This window comes from Ursus arctos, unplaced genomic scaffold (genome assembly GCF_023065955.2).
Source record: "Ursus arctos isolate Adak ecotype North America unplaced genomic scaffold, UrsArc2.0 scaffold_16, whole genome shotgun sequence".
NCBI lineage: Eukaryota > Metazoa > Chordata > Mammalia > Carnivora > Ursidae > Ursus > Ursus arctos.
This window is the reverse complement of record NW_026622830.1, coordinates 52518192-52540239: the sequence shown is the minus strand read 5'-3', so window position 1 is coordinate 52540239 and position 22048 is coordinate 52518192. Positions and strand designations below refer to the sequence as shown.

The 22048-nt window shown below is 43.2% G+C and overlaps 1 protein-coding gene across 1 annotated transcript in view; it reads right to left on the bottom strand.

The window, feature by feature from the left end:
* The window catches only part of LOC125281947 (focal adhesion kinase 1-like), an 80329-nt gene that overhangs the window by 11384 nt on the left and 46897 nt on the right, over window positions 1–22048 (bottom strand). Inside the window, exon 5 of the mRNA XM_057312871.1 lies at window positions 10027–10253. Within this exon, the coding sequence (XP_057168854.1) occupies window positions 10027–10221 (195 nt within the window). The 5' untranslated portion in view covers window positions 10222–10253. The remainder of the gene's footprint in view (window positions 1–10026; window positions 10254–22048) is intronic.

Below are 22048 nucleotides of genomic sequence, written 5' to 3'. Positions count from 1 at the left end.
TACCCCCCACAAAAATGACTGTTATAAACAAACAGAAAAAAAACAACTGTATGCTAAAAATTAATGCAATGTGCATTTCTTTTAGTTAGCAGAAATCTTTGGTAAAAAGAGTATCAAGTTAAATAAATTACTTCATTTTTCTCAGGAATCTTTTTTCTCAAATAGTATTTTTATGAACAAGGAAAAGTTCTGAAAAAAACACAAGAGGCTCTTCCCTTTTCATTAGTGATAACCGAGGCACGGAAACGTAACATGCATTTCTGCAGCTCTACCTCTGCGGCACCCCCAAAACCTGACCAAGCGTTCTGGCCGCCCCTGGAGGTCACGTGCTGAGAACTAGACCTAAGGAGGGGGTCCCACTTTCTGAACCCAGGACAGCATACTGGTTTAGACCAGGCTGCAACTTCATGTCATTTCTTAAGAAACACAGTTAGAAACATACAATGAAGGCCACGCTTCTGATAGTATCGATGATGTAGGAGAAGTTACTGGAAGCTGGGCCTACCCAATCTACTATGAGCTCTCTGTCGCTTACAATGCAGCAATCTAAAATAGTCCCCAAACCTAATGCTCCTGACACACGTGCCCATGAGTTCAGAGTTGAAGGCGGCAGGGAAGGCTGCCTCGCAAAGATGAAGCTTATCCTGGGACGAGGGCAAGGAAGCCGTAACCCCGAGTCTTGACCTGTGCTCTCACGGTTGTGGAGGTCTCGTGCGTACAGGGACGTAAATGGGCAGCACATATGGAAGACTCACATGGGAATACAGCAGAGACCATCCGCTCCCTTACGTGAAGGTGTGCTCATGATAACCACTGCACTCTTCTCAACACTTCAGGCCATTCATAATTTTTAATGAGGCTGCTATTAACATGCAAATGACTGCTAAAGAAAATCACTGTTTTTTTAAATGAGCAATTAACTGAAAGCATCATATTACTTGTAATATAAGGCACATCTTAAAAAGTTCCTACGTATACTAAATATGTCTATATTAGGGCATGATGCTGTTGATAATAAGAATGTTCCTATCCCTACTCATGAGAAAAGAGAAGTAACGTGTCCTATATATGCAAAACCTGTCAAGGACCCAGTGTGTCCACACTAAAGGCATCATCACCTGCCCATGCTCAGCCTCCCCTTCAGACTACTGGATCCCAGGAGAAGGTTGTGTATCAAGCACGGGAGAGTGACATCATCGGGGAGAAAGCACGGACAAAGGACAGGCTGGAGGCGTCAAAGGCAGATGAGCTCTCTGTGGGACAGGAAGGATGTGTGCAGCCTACAGATGTCTGGGTGAAACTGAAGTAAGCATAAATGTCCTTCCTGGCTTTTGATTCAAGGCCCAGAATCTCTGTCAGGCCACCACGAAAGACGCTGCAGGTTGTGTCTACCCAAGGGCACCCAGCCACGGGGCAGCGGGAGCCGAAACCCAGCCCGCCCCCTAGTCTTCACCTCTTGTGCTCTGGGGCAGGGGATCTGCCTAGGGGGAAGAGATAGCCATTTCGAGTAATTCTTTCAGCGGCAACTTCTGCAGCTTCTCCTTGCCAACAACACAAATCCCTGAGCTGCACAGGACAGGCACTGGCGCCGCTTTCGAATTCCCACGAAAGCGCTTTGTCTTCCTGTCCCAGCTCTGCCAATTCACTACCGAGAGCACACCGACACCGGTGGCCCTCACTAAAGCTCGGGTTTTAGCACATCTCTTTACTCCACAGCAGCTCCCTGCTAGCACAGATTCCAGAGCTGCCTCTCTACTGTTAGGGCCGAAGTTTATGTTCACATCCGTCCCCAACCCTCTGTCTCACCAGGTCTATCCTTCGGGGACAAACGGTTTCTTACTGTTGATGTACCATCCACAGTCTGAGAGAAATCCTACCCTTTCTGGATGCCCTCCCTGATGACCCCTAGCAAAGGTTATCTTCATGACCTCTCAAGGAATGGGCACACAGATGCCTACCTGCAGAGAGGCAAGTGTACGGACGCTTAGTCCAGAGCTGTGGAGCCCAGGGGAAAGACAGGCTCCCAACCTGGAGTTTTATGGGATAGATACAGTTTTAGTCCATTCACTTGATCACGCGACCTGAAGACACCCAGTGTGACCTCAGGTTGGGTTCTGTTGAACAAAGAGTTCCCATCCTACAGAACCTCCTCATTAAACAAGGTAGCAACTTTCACTTTCCACTAAAAAATTAAAAGCAATAAACACACAGACATTTCCCTTTATTTCACGTTTTGCTTTTTCTTTATGCTTCCATACTGTGTTCTGTCCTATTTCTCTAGAACTCCTGAATATCTCACTGCTGACTCAGTTTGAATGGTGGCCAAGATTATGAATACACAAGGACTTCTATATTTGAAGCTCAGTACATACACTCAGTAACTTAAATAATTTTGAGAACCAAATATTTGGTTCTGCATAACTGAAAAATAACTTTGAGGACTAGGTATTTAGTAAGGAATGCACACTCAAAAAAAAAAAAAAAAAACCCCAAACCCAACATTACCACCATATGGAAAAGTATGCATGTATTATTTCTGGAAGACGTACATTCAGAAAAAGATCTCTAGGGAGATAACAGGACAAGGCTTTATAATTTGCCACTAATGGCAGCTGAATTACATTTAAATTTCTCATCCTGGTTTGATGTCCCAGGACAATCCTACCCTACAGTATATAAACCTACACTTTGCTACTCTGAACTATCCCTTTACTCATCTGTATCATATCCCAGAATTTGGAAATATATAATTTTCCTGATTAATTTTCACATGAGATATTCGCAGGAAAAGAATTCTTCTTGAGGATGAAAAGACACTAGCCAGTGTGTACACGAGGCTTCCATCTCATCAGGAACAGAGCACGTAGCCTCAGAGCCATTCTACTACGGGGGGACAGTTATTGTCTTGTCAGCTTCCTTGCTCCGGGGGAGAAAGGGAAGTGGAGGTGCACGCAATTCTGCTATGAACGAGCTTCTAGCTGGCATCGTACACATGCAGCAGCACTGCTTAGAAACAGACGCACTGGGTCAAAAGCTACTTTAAAATGTGACGTTTTGGAAGTATGGCCACCAGGGAAACTATACCAATTATACTTGGCACACAATGTTAGAGACTGTCCTTCACCTCATGCCAATGCTGGGTAAAATTAATCTTAAAGTGTTTATCGATGTGACGGACCATAGAAGGGGGGGCATTTCATTATTATAATTTACATTTCCCTCATTATATACTAGTGAGATGACACTGTACTTTCATTTCTAAAAGTTCTTTTTATGATTCTGCTTGGTTCCACTTGGTCACTTATCTTTCAGACTATGCTCTAGAAAGAAATAATGACCTTTCCACTGGTAGAAAGAAATCCTGCAAACCATTCCTTCATGTTCATCCACTCTTGAATGTTCACTCACTCTTTTGGTCATTTGCATCTAGCCTACATCTGGTGGTAAGACAGCACCCTTAGCCTCCAAAGCCTTAATCTAGAAGGAGAGAGGTGAGCATGAACAGTCTGTGGGGAAGGTGGCAACAAGATAACAAGAGATACTTGCTGTGTCTAGCTGTCTTCTCACAGTGATTTGCAAGATGTCTTTATTCTGAGAGAGATCTAAAACCACACACTGTGTTGTGAACAGTGCTCGTGTCTCTACTTCCCCCCAGGAGTTACAAGTGCACTCATCACTACTGATCTGTTTGTTACAACGTCCGGCCGTTATTTTTCTGCGTCTCTCTTTCAGATGCTCCTCACAGTAAGGAAACCGACAGCTGTTACTGTCCTCGGCTCCTCCTGTGCAGGTCTTTCTGTACCACAAAGAAGGCGTGGAGATCCACACCCTGCTCTCCAACATGAGCGCAGCCCTTCTGTCGGCTCAGCACTCACGCAGAAGTCGGCCCCAACTCGGCCAAGACAAAGCACGCCTGTGTCTATCTGCTCCCTACTGCTGCTGTAACCAATAACCACACACGGAGGGGCTTAAAAGAACACAAACGTATACTTCTCCGTTCTGGAAGATCCCAAATCTGAAATGGGTCTCACTGGGCTAAAATCCAGGTGTTGGAAGGGATGTGCTGCTTTCTGGAAGCTCTCGGCCGGCCTTCTCCAGCTGCTAGAGGCCCCTCTGTGCGTCTGCACTGCAGCCAACCCTTCATCCGCAGTCCCCTCCCTCGGACCACAGCCAGAAAAGGTCTGCGGCTCCTCATCTCCCCCATCTCAAGGTCCTCTTCATCTCGGTAACATCTTCAAAGTCCCTTCTGCCATGGAAGGTCACATATACACAGGTTCTAGATTAGGATGTGGACTCTTTAAGGGCCATTCTTCTCTCTACCACAATCGCCATCTCTAAGCATCTAGTGATAAGAGAATTCTTTCTCATGCTCTTACTGTCTCATATTCTTCTTAACACTGCTTTTGAGTCTGTTTTTTTCCTTAAGGATTTTCTTTCTAGTTTCTTCCTGGATGATACTCTCCCTCCATTAAAGGAATAATTTAACTAAAATCTCTGTAGTCCTTTCCTGCACCAAAGTTATCTGAAAAACCATAATCAGTGTTCGAGCTTTTAAATGCACATTCACCCGATCCTCTATCAGACAGAAAAAGTTTACGTTTGAGACACACATAAGGCATCTGTGACACCACCTAGCAGTGAACACTGGAGACCACGGGACTACCACACACTGAGTTCCCCAGGCAGCCCTCTGGGCTGAACTCAGGGAAAACTGCCTGCTGGCTGCCTTCCCCTACGGCCACTAGCCATTCTTAGCACAGCACTGTTCACAGAGCTCCTAACTCCCACAAACTCAGAGAATCCCACACTGTTCACGTGTCTGCCCACTCTGGTCAGCAAGCCGATTTTAAATTGATCAGAATGCTTCTCTCTACTGTTATTCTTCCTACTACCAGCTTGGTTACAATAGTTAGTCCTAATCCAACCAACTCCATTCACCTTTTAGCAAACTACAGGACTGAATTTCTTGTGTTCACTTCCTCTTGCAGGTTCAGGTAATTACATCACCTTCCTCTAGAGGCTCACGACGAGCACTGAAACCTCGCAGTGTACTACGTAGTCAGGAAAGGGCACTGGGCCTGTTAATAAACTTGAAGATAACTTTGAAGGTGACAAGAATATTGTCCAACAACTCAACTGCAACTTAATCTTTAGCAGCATTATATGGTACTTGCCCAGATTTGGTGTCTGGGTATAAAATGGATTATTCTAGACCCTGTGATTTAAGGAAAATAGTAACAAGGTAGGAATGAAGGTCTGACAGAAGTTATCAGTAAGGACAGGTATGGTTTTCAATAGGTGTAATCTCTGATTATCAATTCAATTTCTTTTACGGTCATCAGTCTACTACTTTCTACTTCTGCAACCAATGTTCCTAATTTACATTTCTATCAGAAGTACTCCATTTCATCTAGGATTCGTGTAGTTACTCCAATGGGGCTCTGTCAAGCACCAGTCTGTGTGCCTGCTAGGCCCTGCTGAAGATGCCGGGGACAATACCAGGAGGCAGAAAGGCCCCTGCTGTCACAGAGCTTACGGTCTAGGGGAAGAAAGCAGAGAATAAAAGAGCAAACAAATCAAGAAACAAGACAATCTCAGCAAGGACAAATCATCATCAAAATGGGGTGATGGGCAATAGAAAAGGTGGCAGAGAGGGAGCTCTCTGGGGCTGAGAGGCCGAGGGAACGAGGGCAGTCACTGGAAATAAGAACAGGCCACAAAGAGCCAGATCCTGTAGGTCCTCGTAGGCTGCTGAAGGAATCTGGCTTTCCTCTGAGAGAAATGGGGAGTTGCTGGAGGTTTTGAGCAAATGACTGATTACAAGACTGGCATGTTAGAGAAACGGCGCAGGAAGCTGAAAGTCAAAGGGAGCGAGCTGGAGGAGAGAAGGTCATGGGGCGCGACAGGGAGAGGAGAGTCAGGGGCTTCTGAAGGACCTGAACGTTCACCCTACATGAGACAGGAAGCCACAGGAAGGTTCTGAGTTGAGGAGTGACACGCTCTGGCTTTCATTTTCATAGGGTCACCTGGCTGCTGGGCTGTGAACAGACTCAGGGGTTCCAGGGGGACAGCGGGATGTCAGGAGACCATGTGGCTCGAAGAAGGTGTCGCAGTAGGGGTCAGATGAAGTGGGTGGATTCTAGGTGCATCTGGGGACCGTGTGGCAGGACCGGCTAACGTACTGGGTGTAGGGCGTAAGCAAAGGAGGAGCAACAGATGATTCTAAGTGTCTGAAAGAAGGGAAGCCCTCAGACTGACACACAGTCCTTTCAGAGTCAGAAGCGTAGAGACGGAGGAGAGGGGCAGATGCAGCTGGGCGGCACACAGGTCCCAAGTTCAGAGGGAGACCAGTCAGAATGAGGGCAGGTGTGGAAAAGGCAGAGCTGGATTAAACGGTGGTCACAGCTTGAAGAGACCAAGAAGATGGAGGAGAGGTGCACGGGGGCTGCACGGAGACCACAGCACGGTGGTGACCTGTGGCCGCCTGCATCCCTACAGCACTTCTTTCTGGGTTCACGGATCTGTTCTATTATGTCTCCTGTTTTCTTAAAGACAGCCTGTGGGATTAACGTTCTACACCCTTATTTCTCTAAAGACACCTTCATTCCCAGTCTTCATGATTGGTAGTCTGTCTGGAAGACTTCTGCGGTACAACTCACTTTCCTGAGCCCTGAGAAGATGCTGTTCCAGTGTTGTCCTGCATCCAGCATTGCTGATGAAAAGTTTGATGTAAATGTCATTCTGTTTCCCAAGTAGGGGATTCCTCTGGTAGAATCTGGAATTTTCTATACACCCTTATTATTCTGAAGTACCACTACAATGTTTCTAGATGACCATTCTTATTCAATATAGTCCGGCATGAGTTAACCCCAATCTGAGCTCTGGAGCTGCCTGGGCCTTGCTACTGACCCGGGGCCAACGCTATGGCCGAGGTAGGTGATGTCTGCCCCCATGGGCTGCTGCTTATTTAGGGGCAGGATGCGCCAGTCTGCCAGCACTTGGCAGGAATCATGACCGGCGTTATGACTCGCACCTGATTTTGGTCGCATCTGGGCAGCCACACCAGCCAGGTTGAGGCAGATGACGTAGACAGAACGTGCTTACGTGCCCATCTCACAGAAACCCCCCCCCCCCGAAGAAGGTGCTGGGCCTCCTCCTACACAGGTGGCCACGTGGGCCAGGGATGGCCTCCGAGTGTCCGAGGCCATGAGGCCTGCACCTGAGACACTGCTTTGTACGCTTTGCCTATAAATGCTGTAGTCCTAGGAATCCTTTCAACAACCATTTAAATTAATTAAAATAAAGTAGCACATATCTGTAAAAGGAGTAAAATTACTAACTGCAGCATGAGAAATAAAACCTCTATAATGAATTACAACAAGAATCCAGATATTTTCTCAACGCCTCCAAAGGTGCTGGTTCTTGAGTCAAGCAAATTACTTTCTACTGAGCACAACTGTCTAGCAGAAATGAAAATGCAAGCTGTACATGTTCCTTTAAAATTTCTAAAAATAAATAAATAGAAATGGGTGAATTCCATTTTAATAACATATTCCATTTAACCTACTATATGTCAAGAACATGATCTTTTCAACAGGCAATCAAAACAGGTTATTAATAAGATATTTTACCTTCTTTTTTCACACTAAGTCTTCAAAACCTTGTATTTTTACACTTAAAAGACATCGGCTGAGACTGGCTACGCCCGGGTGTCCACCTGCTGCACACGGTGCCCAGAGCAGGCAGTGCAGCAGGGTGGGGTCTGAACCGAATTATTCAGCTCCTTTGGGTTGTTTTCTAATATTCGGTTACTTTGGATAACAGTAAGCTATCTCTTTTCAGAAACTGGGTGGCCTGGCTTCCTCTTTGCTACCATTATTAAATGGTCTGTTGCTTTCTACCAAGTGCCTATGCTTCCAATCTGAACTCAGCCCCGCACCCATTTCTGCCGGAGGTCACTGGGCCTCAAATGCTGCCACGTTCCTTCCACTGTACCCCTAATGATATATGCCGGTTCCTTTATCTGTAGTGTTCCTTGTGTGGTGCTTCTTGGGGAGAAAGACTGCATGGACATGTGCTTCAGTACTATTCTGTTCAGTTGTGCAAATCCATTACTTTAGAATTAAACTACTGCATTTTCAAATGTTATAGCATTAAATGAACATGAGTGATGAATAACGCCCACCTTCCATCACAGGAAAAGCTGTGGTGAACCAATGCCAACTCAGAGTTCTTTGCCTCAAGGTGAAATCATCAACTGATGGGACCTATTTAATTTCAAACATTTATCAATTACTATGAAGTAAAACCACCTGGTTCTCAGTCACATGGATTTGCTCATATTGATCTTCATAAAGGTCCGACGAATATGTTCTCATAACTTAGGAATGTGAATCTAGTTTAAGTTCTTCTTCACAATATAAACGTTTTCATCTGGTAAGTTTGTAACATTGGCTAAAGGCTTGACATGTGCCCAGGGATCATTGGTTTTCTCCTTGATATGGATCCTCTTGTGTATAGTAAATTTGATACCAAAACACCTTTGTCGTGGAGCCTTTCCACGGTGCATTTTCAGTTATAATCAATCTTGAATGTTTGCTAAATGTCTTGTCAAATTCACATCTCTGAAAGGGCTCCCCTCCTGTACAAATACTCGGAAGTTTATTAAGGCTGATGCAGTGCTTTAAGAGACTTCCTCATTCACTGTAACTGAAATTCACAAAGACTAGAACATATACTAAGAGCCTTCCCATAAGCTCTACATTTGCAAGGTTTCTCTCCAATATGAATCTTCCAATTAACATTAAGGTAGAACACTGGCTGCTGGCCTTTCTACCAAGTGACTCTGTTTATAAAGTTAAATATAAAATAAAACTATGGGAAAGCTAGAAAAAGCTATCGAGCTTCATAAAAAGTTGAAGCTTTTTAAAACAAGAGACTACTATATTTCAATTATACCACAAGTAGATGTTAGTACATATTTAAACCCTGAATGAATTATTCACCTTTGAATAATTAATCCACCTGAACAGTGAGTACTGCAATATTATAGAGGTAATGGAAATTACATAGAACTTCAATGTAATACTGTGCCCTTCAATCTAAATTCTGTCAATCCCTTTAATTTGCTTAAAAGTACTTAAGGCATATAAGTTTAAGAGCAGCAGATTAAATAGCTTCATTAGTATAAAAAGAAAGGGGGGAAAAAAGATGTATCTGTTCATCCTGGCATTGGACACTGTCCTCCTTAGAGATGAACACGGAGTAGGCAGAGGGAAGGAAGGAGCAGTTTCTCTGTAACACCTGGCCAAAGTAAACACCTGCTGAAAACTGGCGTCCTGAACTCAGTTGTCTGAAACCACACTGCTACCCTCTCACCCCCCACTCTCAGCAATCTTGGCCCACGAAGCGCCTCTCACCTCTCTTGGCCACGATGCTCACTGGCCGCCCACAGGCTACCACCCACACTCAACATTACTCACACAGGCAACCTCGCCACCAGGATTGCCTTGGGAAGCACACTCTGCACTGCAACTAAGGCCATGGGTGTCTCCTCCCCACCACAGTAGACAGTAAGCTGTATAAGCAGGGACCCTTTATATCCCCAGAACCTTGACAAATGTCTGGTGTGTGGAACCAATCAGTTTTTGAAGAACCTATCCTATCTGGAGTCATGCAGATACCTTCAAAATTCACTTTATAGAAAATAATTTATTTCCTAAGTATTAGAGGTTGTTTTAATTGCTTTGTTCTCTTATGTCCTAAAATGTTAAAAAAAAAAAAAAAAGAGAGAGAAAAACATCAATAGCATTATATGAATAACATGATTCAGTTATTATTTTCCTAAGATATTTTACAATTAAAATTCTGTCAGTCACATATTAAGTGAATAAATAATATAAAGAAAAAGTTAACATCACTGTAATATGGGAATAAAAATTTTTATCTTTTTTGGTGTGTGCCATTAACCTAGGCCCATGTAACTTTAATGTCCATGAAGGGTCTCTCCCAGGAAAATGCACTTACCCTGACATCGGTAGCATCTCCATGCCTGATCATACTGGCCCAAGCAGCTGGCTCACTGCTGTTTTCAAAATAATGAAAGACCTTCAACACTCGCTCCATTGCCCCAGGGGAACATTCCACTCTGGTACCCAGGTGAGTTGTGGTACTCGAATTTGGTGTGTGATTCAAGTTTGGGTCAAGGTAAGCAGCTGCCATTATTTTGCTAGATGCTATGTATCTGTCATACTCTAGAAGGGGGAAAAAAAAGCTGTCAGTGTACCATATTTGAAATCTATTAAAATGTGGTTAAAATCTATTAAAACATGATATACTGATCCTTATATTAACAACACTGCTCTATGTTCTTCCCCTATGGTCATGTCATATGCAGAAGGTGAGCATCGGGAGAGCAGAGACCTGACTGACCAAGATAATCGCTGTACTCTCCTGCACCCAGAGCACTACCGAATTCACAATAGCATAACAAATATTTGTTAAATTTTCTTAACAAATTAAAAGACCAGGAGTCCTATTTTAGCTCTGTCAAACATTCACCATGTTATCTATGAACAATGTCACCTCACCGTCCACCCTTTTAAAATCACAGCCTTTAAATCTGTGGAAAACCTCACAGGAAAGCCAAATATGTTAATTTTGCTGACTACTTCTGAAAACCTATACATGAGATGCAAGTTCTTTCTTCATACAATAAAAATGCAATGAGTGGTCATGACACATACGAGGCACTGGTGACAAAAACCCCAGAGTTAAAACCAAGTCCTCCCACTTATCCAGTCCCTCAGCAGGAGAGTCAGACAAGTCACAACTGAAAATAAAACGAAACCAGAAAGCACAAACCAACCACTGTCTGGTCTGTCGGTGTGATAGGAAGACTTCCATTTGAATGTGGGGCAATAGCTTGGCCAACATGAACACTCCCACTGAGAAAAGTCAGGTTAAAAACCAGACCAACGGGGCGCCTGGGTGGCACAGCGGCTAAGCGTCTGCCTTCGGCTCAGGGCGTGATCCCGGCGTTGTGGGATCGAGCCTGACATCAGGCTCTTCTGCTATGAGCCTGCTTCTTCCTCTCCCACTCCCCCTGCTTGTGTTCCCTCTCTCGCTGGCTGTCTCTGTCTCTGTCGAATAAATATATAATATCTTTAAAAAAAAGAAAAAAAAAAAAAAACCAGACCAACGTTTGGAGTCCAAGATATTGTGAGGCAACCAGGACAGCAGGGGACATAGGTGGAGACATGAAGAGACACTGAACAACAGCTGCCTCTTCCCAAAGGGCATTTGCCAATTCTGGGCCTTCAAGAGCCTGAAGATCCAAGAAAAAGCCACCAATGAGAGAGAAACCAGCTGAGCTTTTGGCAGTGAGAGACCAAGTTATGAGCATGGGGACCCTAGGACTCTGGTGAGCAGGACAGGCTGGAGAACTGAGCCACACACTCCGCTAGTTGTCCCTTTAAGATAGTTACCAATCCTGAAACCAAGCCCAACGGGAGCCATTAGAAGCTCAGTGAAGCTGAAGACAGGCAGAAGAGACTAGGAGTCCACCTGGGCCCAGCAGACAAAACGGGAACAGCATGACAGACAAACTCAACCTAACCAACAGAAAGCACTACACCCAAGCGCAATTCACCTCCGCAAGAGAAGTACCCACTAACTACGCACAGGAGGCAGTCACTAAAACTGACCACGTGGCGGGTGAAAGAGCAAGATTCAATAAATATCAAAGGACTAAAATTATTAAAAGTATATTCTGTCTCTAGCATTAAAGCTGGACAACAACAAAATAATTAAAAAATCACCAACTGTCTGGAAAAAAATCACCGTTTGGAAATTAAGCAACATATTTCAAGTAACCCATTAGCCAAAAAGAAACTCAAAGTATTCTCAATTCAACAATACAATTAAAAAGAAAGATCAATACTACATGCAGACAGAGCTGTCATTAGAATAAAATCTACGCTTTTATTATTTTTTTTAAAGACTTCATTTTTAAGTCATCTCTACACCCAGCCTGGGGCTTGAACTTACAACCCTGAGATCAAGTGTTGCACGTTCCACCTACTGAGTCAGCCTGGTGTCCCTAAGATCAATACTCTTAAATGCATGTATTAGAAATGAAGATTGGAAATTAATCATCTAAATATCCATATTTCACAGTACAATTTGGAAGTTGAACAAAATCAAGGTTTGGTTTTTTTTTTAACAAGAATAATGCAACTGATAAACCTCTAGCAAGACTAATCAAGGAAAAAAAAGATAAGGCGAAAACTAATGACAGCAAGAATGAAGCAGAACAGATAACAGAATGTTAATAATAGGAAGTAATGATAGAATATCAGATATTATTAAGAATATCATGAACTATGTCAATGAACATAAAAGTTGAGATGCATACACAATTCTTTTTTAAAAGATTTTATTTATTTATTTAACAGAGAAAGAGCACAAAAGCTGGCAGAGGGGCAGAGGGAGAGGGAGAAGGAGGAGGAGGCACCCCAGTGAGCAGGAAGCCTAGCTTGGGGCTTGATCTCAGGACCCTGGGATCATGACCAAAGCCGAAGGCAGACACCTAACCGACGGAGCCACCCAGGTACCCTGAGATGGGGCATACACAATTCTTTACAAAGTACAACTTAAGCCCAAGCCATTAGAAACTGCTGCTGTACGAAACCAAAACCATAAATATAAAGCCCATTTAAATAGACCTATTCCGTTAAAAATGGTCAATCTGCAATTAAAATTCTTCCCACAAAGGAATATCTGAATTCTTCCAATAATTTAAGGAAGGATAATATTAATCTTACAGAAATTCTTCCACTGAACAAAAAGGGAACATTTCCCAACTTATCTTATGAAACCAGCAAAACACTGACACAAAACCAGTCAAGGACAATATGAGAAAGGGTACGAATCAATCTTTCTTACAAACACAGGTGCAATAATCTTTAAAAAAAAAAAAAAAGATCAGCAAATGTCATCACGCAATATTTCATAATGTATCATGACCAAGAGGGACCCGTCAGAGGAAGGCAAGGGTGGATAAACACTCAGACAGAGGTCTCTGTTTGCAGCAGTCTTCGTCACACTGTCAGAGCACGGGAGCCACCAAGACACCCTACAGCAGGTGAAAGGATAAAAAACACTGTGGTCTATCCAGGCAATGGAATATTTAGTGCTAAAAAGCAATGAGCTACCAAACCATGAAAAGACTTGGAGGAAACTTCAATGCGTATTACTAAGTGAGAGAAGCCGATCACACTATATGATTCCAAATATATGACATTCTAGGAATGGCAAACCCACAGAGACAGTAAAAATTTCAGTGGATGCAGAGTTTGGGGGGGGGCAAGGATGAAAAAGTGGAACAAAAAGGACTTTTCAGGCAGCAAAAAGATTATGTAGGACAGTATAATGAGGATACATGTCATTATATATCTGTGCAAACCCGCAGAACGTACACCACAAGAGTGACCCCGACAGTAAACCGTGGACTTCGGCGATAACTGATGGGTCCATGTAGGTTCACCAGTTATAACAGATGTACCACTCTGCTGGGGGATGCTGATAATGGGGAAGTGTAGCAAAAAGCCTCGCTTGGGACTTCTCATTCCATAGTTGAGACCTGCTCAGGCATCAGAGCTCTGACACTCAGCACACTGCCCCAGGCAGCACTGCGGGGAGGGTGGGGGAGGGGGGTGCAGGGCAGGGCTTCCTAAAACGGAATGCTAATCTCGCTGCTGACTATCGGAGCCTCCGCTCTCCCTTGAACACAGAAGATAGACACCTTTTCTGCTCTTGAAAGAAGTAGGGCAGTCCCAAGTCAGGGTGTGAGGAAACAAGGTGCTGACAAAACTTGGAGTTCAAGCTGGGCCTCACCCCACAGTCTGATATAAATACTCCATAAAATAGCACAGATGCAAGAGAGGAAGCAAAAAACTCCCAGAGTTCCCTAGCTGATATTCACTATAACACCCCAAGATCCCACCAAGACAGCAAACTGATTCTCCTTGAAATATGCCAGCCCTTTAATAAAACTTGAGATGTCTGCCAGAACATGAGAGAAGGAGCAAAGAATGCAAACTGTTACAGCTCAATTTTAAAAACTTCAGACATAAACAAGTTTGGAGAGTTTTTAAGAAGTTGGTGATGACCCTAGTTACAGGAAATCCTTAAACAAACTAGACTGCTGTAAAAACCTTCCTCTCCCAAATGTTGTTCTTTCACACAAGATTCGGGTTTCTCTTCTCATCAAGAGTCTAATCTGAATACACTAAATTTCCTATATTGATTTTACTTAACAAAGAGCTAACGTTACTTAAATATTTAATGTTATATCAATACGTGACCGCCTGTATTTTCCAAAAGTCGCCGTGAAAGTGCCTCCTGCTCCAGTGTGACTCTGCCTCTCTCTTCCACAGGTGGAGGCCACGTTCCTTCCCCTCACATCTGGGGGGGCTCCTGACGCACCTAAGAAACATCCCGCGCCAGGTATTAAGAGGCAAACTAGGTTCCCTTGGTTCTCTTGGGCTGCTCGCTCATGAAACCCAATCACATGCTACCCAGAAGCGCAAGAAGCCCGAGAACTGAGCTCCAAGAACCAAAGCCTGAGCTGAGCTGCCCGCTGACAGGCAGCATCGAGTTCCGAGGCCCGTGGCAGAGCCAGCCTCCGAGTGGGCCCTCTGGCTGCCCGCTGTGCCTCCTGAGCTCCCGCCACATGGAAACAGCTGTCCCTGCGGAGCCCTGTCCAGACAACAGATTGGAACAAAATAATTCTTGTCATTTTAAGCCACTAAGTGTTGGGATGACTTGTTATCAGCAAAGATAACTAATATCGCATGGATCCCAACTAAAGGAAGCACGGGTGGTTCTCGCTTTGCACAGGAGTGTGGGGCCTACGATGACTTGACAAAAGTGGTTTGAACAGCACTTGCCTTCTTCTTCCCCTCGCTCTATGACTAAAGACACGGAGTAAGTATCTTTCCAATGCCTTGGCAAACTGTCATACTCCTAAGTTTTGGGTCAGCCTCCATCACTGTAGCCTCGTACATTCAGTGTCGTAAGCCACCTCCTAAACCGCCTCTGCTACGAACTTTCTTGCCACGTCTCCTCCTCCGGAACATCCTCTTTTTTGTCACAACTCTCTTCCTCACTTGTCAATAAGTTCACCTTTATTTGCAAAGCTCCTCTGACCACACAACTAGAAAGTCTGGCTCCACAGCAAAGTCAACATTCCTACAGTCAGCTATGTGCTTCTGTGACCGTCTCAGTCAGAACGCTGCACGGTGATCCGCACGGCGCAGGAAGCTTCTGCCGCACCGCACACCACACACTTACACTCTCCGTTACTTCCCGCCGCACTGCTGGGATTTCTGCGTCCGCATCACCTCCAGCTGTAGCACGCAGAGCCTGCCCAAACTCCACACACCGGCTTTAAGAGCTGAAATAACTGCTGGGTCCACTGGCCAGAGTAACGCAACTAAGTCCGCTGGTTCCTAAGGCGGCTTCATGCAAGCCGAGGGCTCGGCTGCTCCCGCTCCACGGTCACCAGCTTCACAGGACCTTGGCCCGTTCGATTTCACTTCCAGTGTGACCATTTCCTGCTTCAACACTGCAACTCATCTTTGTTGTCCAATTCCCTCCTGTGATGATCCATTTTTGTAAAATGTCACAGGGGTTTATCCCTGGCAAACAAGAAGGCACCACGACTACACATTTGCTGTCTGTGTATAAACTGAGTAACAGATGCAGGGTGGCCAGTCAGCAGCAGACTGGGAAAGAGCTACCGTGACCGGCCGCTGGTCACACTTCACATCTGTTGCTTCTGTAGTGATCTGCAGACCGAGTCTGTACTTGATGCAATTGCCCACAGGTGATAACCTGTGTTAACTAAAACGGAACCATTCTGTTGAGGACGGGCATTATTTAAGCCACAGAAATTGATATTCGTACATGCTGGAACCATGCAAAGCATGGACTGCCGGCATAACAATTCAACTAATATCTTCATTACACAGACTGTTTTTTGGATTTCGGATAATATGGCAAACTATGTAAATCATTTACTTTACTTGAGATATCACTATAAAAATTTTAATGCTATATATCTCATGAAAATATTCAACATTAGTCTTTAATATCAACTATAAATTAATTTCTAAGACTGCTAACACCGAGACCTTGAAAGTAATTGGTGAATAATTTCTGGAGACTTAAAAAAATTCCTAAGGAAATGAGGAATGGCAAAATATAAAGAATACAACTGTGCTGAGTTACATACAGTCTTACTTAATTCAGCCAATTTAAACATGTTATTTGTAAAACCCACATTAACAAAGTGTTGTTAAGATGAACATGTTTTAAATCTAAAGTTAATGTGACAAGTGTAGTTAAGTCATAGCAGTTAAGTCATCATAACCTACTTGTGTTTGTTTATGTATTTATGTTTTAAAGATTTTATTTATTTACGAATGTACGTTATGGGAGATTACTGACTCAATGAAATGATCCAATGTCAGAATCATCAGCATCCCCGAGGGGGTGGAGAAAAACAGAGGTCTAGAAGAGATATTTGAACAAACTGTAGCTGAAAACTCCCCTAATCTAGCAAGGGAAACAAACATTCGTGTCCAAGAGGCAGAGAGGACCCCTCTCAAGCTCAACCACGACAAACCTACGCCACGTCACGTCATAGTGCATTTCGCAAATATTAGATCCAAGGATACAGTATTGAAAGCGGCCAGGGCAAAGAAATTTCTCACGTACCAAGGCAAAGGCATCAGAATTACGTCAGACCTGTCTACACAGACCTGGAATGAGAGAAAGGGTTGGGGGGGCATTTTTAAAGCTCTTTCAGAGAAAAACATGCAGCCAAGGATCCTTTATCCAGCAAGGCTGTCATTCAGAATTGATGGAGAAATAAAGACATTTCAGAATCGCCAGTCATTAACCAATTTCGTAACCACGAAACCAGCCCTACAGGAGATATTAAGGGGGGTTCTATAAAGGTAAAAAGGCCCCAAGAGTGATACAGAACAGAAAGTCACAGCCAATACAAACAAAGACTTTACTGGCAACATGGCATCATTAAAATCATATCTCTCAGTTCTTAGAGCCAATCAAATGGTTTAAACACTCCCATAAAACACCACAGGGTTGCAGATTGGATAAAAAGAAATGACCCATCCATTTGCTGTCTACAAGAGACTCATTTGAAACCCAAAGATGCATTCAGACTGAGAGTAAGGGGATGGAGTACCATCTTTCACGCAAATGGACCTCAAAAGAAAGCTGGGGTAGCAATTCTCATATCAGATAGACTGGATTTTAAACGAGAGACTATAGTTAGAGATGCAGAAGGGCACTATATTATTCTTAAAGGAAGTATTCAACAAGTGGATATGACAATTATAAATATATATGCCCCCAACAGGGCAGCAGCAAGATACACAAGCCAACTCTTAACCAGAATAAAGAGACATACAGATAAAAATACATTAATAGTAGGGGACCTCAACACTCCACTATCAGAAATAGAACACCCCGGCAAAAACTAAGCAAAGAATCAAAGGCTTTGAATGCCATACTCGACGAGTTGGACCTCATAGATATACATAGAACACTACACCCCAGAACCAAAGAATACTCATTCTATTCTAATGCCCATGGAACATTCTCAAGAATACACCATGTTCTGGGACACAAAACAGGTCTCAACCGATACCAAAAGATTGAAATTATCCCCTGCATATTCTCAGACCACAACGCTCTGATTGGAACTCAACCAGAGGAAAAATTTGGAAGAAACTCAAACACTTGGAGACTAAGAACCGTCCTGCTCAGGAATGACTCGATAAACCAGGAAATCAAAAATCAACTTAAACAATTTATGGAGACGAACGAGAATGAAAACACAATGGTCCAAAACCTATGGGATACTGCAAAGGCAGTCCTAAGGGGAAAATACATAGCCATCCAAGCCTCACTCAAAAGAATAGAAAAATCTAAAATGCAGCTTTTATATTCTCACCTCAAGAAGCTGGAACAGCAACAGAGGGACAGGCCTAATCCACTCACGAGGAAGCAGTTGACCAAAATTAGAGCAGAAATCAATCAATCAGAAACCAGAAGTACAGGAGAGCAGATCAACAGGACTAGAAGCTGGTTCTTTGAGAGAATCAATAAAATTGACAGACCACTGGCAAGACTTATCCAAAAGAAAAGAGAAAGAACCCAAATTATTAAAATTATGAATGAAAAAAGGAGAGGTCACGACCAACACCATTGAAATTGGAAGGATTATTAGAAATTTTTATCAACAGCTATATGCCAATAAACTAAGTAATCTGGAAGAGATGGAATCCTTCCTGGAAACCTATTAACTACCAAGATTGAAACAGGAAGAAATTGATTTCTTAAACAGGCCAATTAATTATGAAGAAATTGAGTCAGTGATAAACAACCTTCCAAAGAACAAAACTCCAGGCCCGGATGGTTTTCCTGGGGAATTCTACCAAACCATTCAAAGAAGAAATAATACCTATTCTCCTAAAGCTATTTCAAAAAATAGAAACAGAAGGAAAGCTACCAAACTCATTCTATGAGGCCAATATTACCTTGATCCCCAAACCAGGCAAAGACCCCCTCAAAACGGAGAATGACAGACCGATTTCCCTAATGAATATGGACGCCAAAATCCTCAACAAGATACTTACTAATAGAATCCAACAGTACATTAAAAGGATTCTCCATCATGATCAAGTGGGATTCATACCTGGGATGCAAGCGTGGTTCAATATTCGCAAATCAATCAGCGTGATACATCATATCAACAAGAAAAGACTCAGGAACCATATGATCCTCTCAATTGATGCCGAAAAAGCATTTGACAAAATACAGCATCCTTTCCTGATTAAAACCCTTCAGAGTGTAGGAATAGAGGGTACACTTCTCAATCTCATAAAAGCCATCTATGAAAAGCCTACAGCAAATATCATTCTCAATGGGGAAAAGCTGGAAGCCTTTCCCTTAAGATCAGGAACACGACAAAGATGCCCACTCTCGCCACTATTATTCAACATAGTACTAGAAGTCCTTGCAACAGCAATCAGACGACAAAAAGGGATCAAAGGTATCCAAATCGGCAAAGAAGAAGTCAAAATGTCTCTCTTCGCAGATGACATGATACTCTATATGGAAAACCCAAAAGAAGCCACTCCCAAACTATTAGAAGTTATAGAGCAATTCAGTAATGTGGCGGGATACAAAATCAATGCTCAGAAATCAGTTGCATTTCTATACACGAATAACGAGACCGAAGAAAGAGAAATGAGGGAATCCATCCCATTTACAATAGCACCAAAAACCATACGTTACCTTCGAATTAACTTAACCAGAGACGTAAAGGGCCTATATTCTAGAAACTATAAATTACTCTTGAAAGACATTGAGGAAGACAGAAAAAGATGGAAAAATATTCCATGCTCATGGATCGGAAGAATTAACATAGTTAAAATGTCCATGCTACCCAGAACAATCTACACTTTCACTGCTATCCCGATCAAAATACCGAGGACATTTTTCAAAGAACTGGAACAAATAGTCCTTAAATTTGTATAGAAACAGAAAAGGCCCCAAATCTCCAAGGAACTGTTGAAAAGGAAAAACAAAGCTGGGGGCATCACAATGCCGGATTTCGAGCTGTACTACAAAGCTGTGATCACAAAGACAGCATGGTACTGGCACAAAAACAGACACATAGACCAATGGAACAGAACAGAGAACCCAGAAATGGACCCTCGGCTCTTTGGGCAACTAATCTTTGATAAAGCAAGAAAAAACATCCGGTGGGAAAAAGACAGTCTCTTCAATAAATGGTGCTGGGAAAATTGGACAGCTACATGCAAAAGAATGAAACTTGACCACTCTCTCACACCATACACAAAAATAAACTCCAAATGGATGAAAGACCTCGATGTGAGACAGGAATCCATCAAAATTCTAGAGGGGAGCACAGGCAGCAACCTCTACGACATCGGCCAAAGCAACCTTTTTCATGACACATCCCCAAAGGCAAGAGAAACAAAAGATAAAATGAACTTATGGGACTTCATCAAGATAAAAAGCTTCTGCACAGCCAAGGAAACAGTCAAAAAAACTAAGAGGCAGCCCACAGAATGGGAGAATATATTTACAAGTGACACTACAGATAAAGGACTGGTATCCAAGATCTACAAAGAACTTCTCAAACTCAATACACGAGAAACAAATAAACAAATCAAAAAATGGGCAGAAGATATGAATAGACACTTTTCCAATGAAGACATACAAATGGCTAACAGACACATGAAAAAATGTTCAAAATCATTAGCCATCAGGCGCCTGGGTGGCACAGCGGTTAAGCGTCTGCCTTTGGCTCAGGGCGTGATCCCGGTGTTGTGGGATCGAGCCCCACATCAGGCTCCTCTGCTATGAGCCTGCTTCTTTCTCTCCCACTCCCCCGCTTGTGTTCCCTCTCTCGCTGGCTGTCTCTATCTCTGTCGAATAAATAAATAAAATCTTTAAAAAAAAAAAAAAATCATTAGCCATCAGGGAAATTCAAATCAAAACCACACTGAGATACCACCTTACGCCAGTTAGAATGGTAAAAATAGACAAGGCAAGAGACAACAATTGCTGGAGAGGATGTGGAGAAAGGGGATCCCTCCTACATTGTTGGTGGGAATGCAAGTTGGTACAGCCACTCTGGAAAACAGTGTGGAGGTCCCTGAAAAAGTTAAAAATTGAGCTACCCTATGATCCAGCCATTGCACTACTGGGTATTTACCCCAAAGATACAGACGTAGTGAAGAGAAGGGCCATATGCACCCCAATGTTCATAGCAGCAATGTCCACAATAGCTAAATCGTGGAAGGAGCCGAGATGCCCTTCAACAGATGACTGGATTAAGAAGTTGTGGTCCATATATACAATGGAATATTACTCAGCTATCAGAAAGAACGAATTCTCAACATTTGCTGCAACATGGACGGCACTGGAGGAGATAATGCTAACTGAAATAAGTCAAGCAGCGAAAGACAACTATCATATGATTTCTCTCATCTATGGAACATAAGAACTAGGATGATCAGTAGGGGAAGAAAGGGATAAAGAAAGGGGGGGTAATCAGAAGGGGGAATGAAACATGAGAGACTATGGACTATGAGAAACAAACTGAGGGCCTCAGAGGGGAGGGGGGTGGGGGAATGGGATAGACCGGTGATGGGTAGTAAGGAGGGCACGTATTGCATGGTGCACTGGGTGTTATACGCAACTAATGAATCATCGAGCCTTACATCGGAAACCGGGGATGTACTGTATGGTGACTAACATAATATAATAAAAAATCATTAAAAAAAAAGAAAGATTTTATTGATTTGACAGAAAGAAAGAGAGAGCACAGCAGGGGGAGGAGGAGGGGGTAGGGGCACAGGGGACAGACAGAAGCAGACCCTGATGTGAGGCTCTATCCCAAAACCCGGAGACCATGACCTGAGCTGAAGGCAGACCAACTGAGCCACCCAGGTGCCCCCACTTGTATATATTTAAACTCAGAAACAGAGAGGTGGCCACTGGCCAACACTGTCATCTATAAAAGGAGGAAAACTTAGAAACAATCAGAAATAACCTTTTCCATGGATCCAATTAGCTAAACACCTAAAACAAATATGAAAGAGATTCTATCTTGGGATCCAGATGGAAAACTGATCTTTTCCTTTCTGAATATTATAGTAACTTTCTACATTGGACATTTCTAACATTGCTAAGCCCTTCTCATTTTTTGTACTTGACAAAAACCAAAACTATACAACTGCTTTGTCAATTTAGAATATTAAAAATAATTAAGGCATACCCTGTGCTGGATTTCCTAATTTTTTTTAAAGATGTATTCATTTATTTGAGAGAGGGAGGGAAGGGGAGGGAGGGAAACATGTGAGCAGGGTGGGGAGAGGGCAGAGGGAGAGAGAGGATCTCACACAGACTCCCTGCTGAG